General features: G+C 35.1%; 1 protein-coding gene across 1 annotated transcript; it reads right to left on the bottom strand.

Moving 5' to 3' along the window:
* Positions 1-42: 42 nt before the first annotated feature.
* On the bottom strand, positions 43-3,623 carry LOC147847207 (uncharacterized). Its single transcript, XM_087339445.1, has 9 exons — positions 3,528-3,623; positions 3,321-3,433; positions 2,836-2,900; positions 2,486-2,538; positions 2,334-2,387; positions 2,199-2,258; positions 899-957; positions 216-830; positions 43-121 (listed from the first exon to the last, which is right to left on the bottom strand). Exons 1-9 carry the CDS (start codon positions 3,615-3,617, stop codon positions 67-69), a joined length of 1,164 nt encoding a protein of 387 aa, XP_087195571.1. The 5' UTR covers positions 3,618-3,623; the 3' UTR covers positions 43-66.
* Positions 3,624-4,063: the final 440 nt, after the last annotated feature.

Here is a 4,063-nt window from a genome sequence, read left to right as displayed (position 1 = left end):
CTGTGTTTTAGGAGGGTTTATAATGTGTACTGACAAGTAGCTGTGGCATTTACTCTTATGGTTGATTTATACCTGAGATGTATGGGAATGAAAAAATTCGCGTTTTGTGAGTTGGGCCCTTCTGCATATAAGATTTTCATATAAAACACTAGTAAGCAATTCATGTTCTCTGGAAAGTATAAGGGTTATGCATGCAAAGAACTGAAATGTCCTACATGCGAGCTTCAGAACGTTCTGCAAAGGTCTTCTGATGCTTAACAAGTGATCCTGAATGCACAATTGGTGGTTTGGTTATGTGTTGAAGTTTTGATTTATCAGTGAGCATAGGGGCTGCTATTGCAAGGCACACCCCATTAGGACCATTTCCGACAAGATTGGGACCAAAAGCACTCAGGGCATGCGCATCACTGACGCTGCAAATTTCAGACCGCTGCTTTTTGAGAGCCTGTAACGTTTGTTCGCTGATCTTTAATGTGTTCAGATGTGGCCTTCCTCGTTTCTTTTTTGGTCGTTCGATATTTAACTGAACCTCTCGGAACTTCTCAGTCTGGAATGTTGATGCACAAGAGATGGCTTTAGGTGGGTTGCTGGATAATACTTGGCAGCCTGATGATTCCTCTAGCTTTTGAGTGGAAGGTCTATATCCTTTAGACATTGTAACATCAGTACTAAATGTTTGAATTCTAGCTGGAACTAACTGTAGTGAAGTGGAAGGATCCTTCAATTGATAATCATGGATAGCAGAACTTCTGTTCTGAGAACTAATAACCGACTGCCTAGCAATATTATCAACTAATGGTACTGATCTTCGGCGGCGGCCAGATTTAGACCTGATCCACACCATACAAGACCATGATATTCTGAAAAAAGAAATACAAGAATTGAAATAAGGCCATACCAATACACAAAGTGCTTGAGACGAGGATCATTCAGCCCATCAACATCGCGTACATTACCCTGATAAAAAAAGAAGGCCTTGCATTGTGAGTTAAAAAGAAAAACCATAACCCCTCATCAAGCAGAACCTTGCACAAACCTGGGAAAAACAAGGCATTTAAGAATATGCATATACATCTTTGCTGTGAAAGAAAGAAGATCTAGGTTTCTAATGGTTTATGTCGAACAATAGGAAACTTCATATACCCCAGTCATGCTTGACAGATTTCACACATATAATAATTACAATAAGATCACAATAATCTAGGCATACAAATTTTGCTCAAATTTGCCCCGCCACACTAAGTATGTGCATATCATCAAGATCCTGTCGGTGTTCAAACTTATGCAAAAGGAATGAAGGAAGGCCCATACAGCTGAAATCCATTCCTCTTCTTCCAAAGAAAGGACATCACCATCTGAGTTTTGATTGTCAAAGGTAAAACAAAGATAGGAGATTACTCTACAATTGATACATTCAGTGCTCCCAAAATGACAAATTCTATCTCTGAAGAGGCATCAGAATCTAAACAATGAATGGGTAGTGGTTTTGACATCACCACTAACTCAACAAAGACACGTGCATGTCTTCTATATTTAACCCAGAGATACACATCCTTGGCTCAACCGATGGATGGTAAGTATCAAATCCAAGCTTTTTCTACACACTATGGTAAGGTTTTGCATGTCCCCTAATGTACGTTATAAATGGTAAGCAAGTAAGACATTTCATCAGGAATATCCCAAACACCATATGACCTTGTAAATGTGTTATACCACTAGATGCATTAGGTATATGTCATTTCTATTACTATCAGGGTTAATTATCAAGGAAATCTCTGAATAGGCTTTATTTGTCAGTGTTATTTCAATATTTGTCAAGGATTAGCACAACGTTGGCAATAGAACAATTAGGTTGGAAATTCATTATTTTCTTGTTCTCCATAGTCATGATTTCATTATAGCTATTCTTTGCATAAGGTAGTATCAACACTATGAGAATCAGAGAGATACCCAGCAAGAAATGCCATCTAAGGTTTGACTGTTTAGAGCATCCAAGGCGACACACTTACTATAAATAGCATAATTGCCCATTCCAACTTTTGAAAACATTATCCATAGCATCAACATTAAATATTCAGCTTATCGTGCTCTATAACCAAAACAAAACAATCATTGTTTCCCACGTCAATTCCCATTATTGCCACTACTATATTGTACAGCACAAGCATTCAGATACATAATAAAATATAAAAAGATACCTCGGGGCCAAGTACATCATTACGACAAAATACACTGACAATGCGGTAGTCTCCAGTCACCTATAAACAAGCAACAGAGATATTATTAAACATCAGGCATATGCACATCATAAATGCAGATGTGTTTATACTTACAAAGAATTCAAATCTAAACAGGTCATGTGAGGAGTTTAAATGACATCTCAAACCCTGCATAAAAGTGATATAACCATGAAATCAAACGACAGGCTAACAATAAGTATGAGAAGGTGAAATCTTTGGAAATATTAAAAGAAATTGCTGTGAACCTTCAAGTTAACGCAACGCCGCACACAAAAAGAACAAGTATAATTTTCTGTCACTGCAAATACTCAAAAAAAAAAGTTTAATTACTTCAGTTTCCTTCCCATATCCCAGAAAATGGGATAAATTATTTATTTTGAAACAAATGGCGGCATATCTATTTATATAACAGTATAAATTACATAAATTTCATCACCCAGGGGTATGACCATCTAGTTTCCATCCACTCTATTTTTTTACATATACTCTATCAGTGAAATTTTAAAGCAAATCCATTTTTAAAGCTCCAAATACTAGAATGTGAAACATGATATAAAATTGCGTTCTCAAAATCCAATTAAAATTAAGTACTTACCTTCTGATTTGTATAGCCGATTAAAATAGTAGTAATAGTGAAAAATGACTTGCCCAGCTTGTAACCTACATCACATACTATTTCAATGAGATGAAATATCTATAATTTTTTATTATACTATTTGCATGTCTATACGCAAACCATGAAGAGAAAACACTCTATTACAATCATATTTGCCAAGGTTGTAACCTACATCACATACTATCTCAATGAAATGAAATATCTATAATTTTGGATTATACTATTTGCATGTTTATACGCAAACCATGAAGAGAAAACACTCTATTACAATCATATGTGATAAAAGGTCTATGTTCACAGAATTGTCAAACTCGCCAATACTTCACAGATCAATTTCAAAAAGTGCGCAACAGACTTATTTGTTTATAAACTAAAGTTATTCAAATTTTCAGGGCTGAGATATTTATAGTAAAGGTTTTGCATGGAAGTTTGAAAACAATACAATGACAATATGCAATAGTCACCTCTGTCCATTTAAAGAAGGGCAAAACAAGACTCTTCCACTTCCTGCTGGAGAGCAAATTTCATCAATTTCAGTACTACACTCCTCTCCTGAAACATGTACTTGAAGCTGCCCCTGCAACCAATCATGTAATGACAAGTTCCTAATGTAAGCAATTCCCTACGAAGCATGGATACATATAAATTCTTCAACACTTATGTCCACGCACCATACACTTTCTACTCGCGGGAACAGGTATTGATTGAAAATTCACATATTGCTCTTCTGTCGATTGAAGAAGCTGCATTGCAGAAAACATTATTAATCAGTTCACAGGCCTATGGATATACAACTACTGTTCACAGGCCAATGGAAACCCAAAATATATATGCTCATGTGTGGTACTATATAGCAACTTAGGTTAAAAATAATATAAATGAAGCTCATGCTTAAATAACAAAATATTTATTGGGGCCACCAAATTTTTAATTTGAACATGTATTGACGATAGTCAATATGTATTTGTAAACCATTAGCTTCATACAGCATATACAAATTAGAGTATTCTACTTCCCTAGAAGAGATTCTAACCATATGCTAAAACCAAATGTTTTCAATAAGCTTGAAGAATATCCAAACCTATCAAACTAATAGACAAAATAAAACATATAAAAAGCTTAATCTAAGTCTATATTGTTTTCTGAAACATATTATACATAGTATAGTATTAAACTTTCGTATTCGATGTATCTTGAATGGCACATA

This window comes from Azolla caroliniana, unplaced genomic scaffold (assembly GCF_043228905.1).
Source record: "Azolla caroliniana isolate FFs.n. ecotype wild unplaced genomic scaffold, voAzoCaro1.0.p SCAF_1352, whole genome shotgun sequence".
NCBI classification, from domain to species: domain Eukaryota; kingdom Viridiplantae; phylum Streptophyta; class Polypodiopsida; order Salviniales; family Salviniaceae; genus Azolla; species Azolla caroliniana.
The sequence above is the reverse complement of the archived record's forward strand: the minus strand, read 5'-3'. Positions and strand labels throughout refer to the sequence as shown.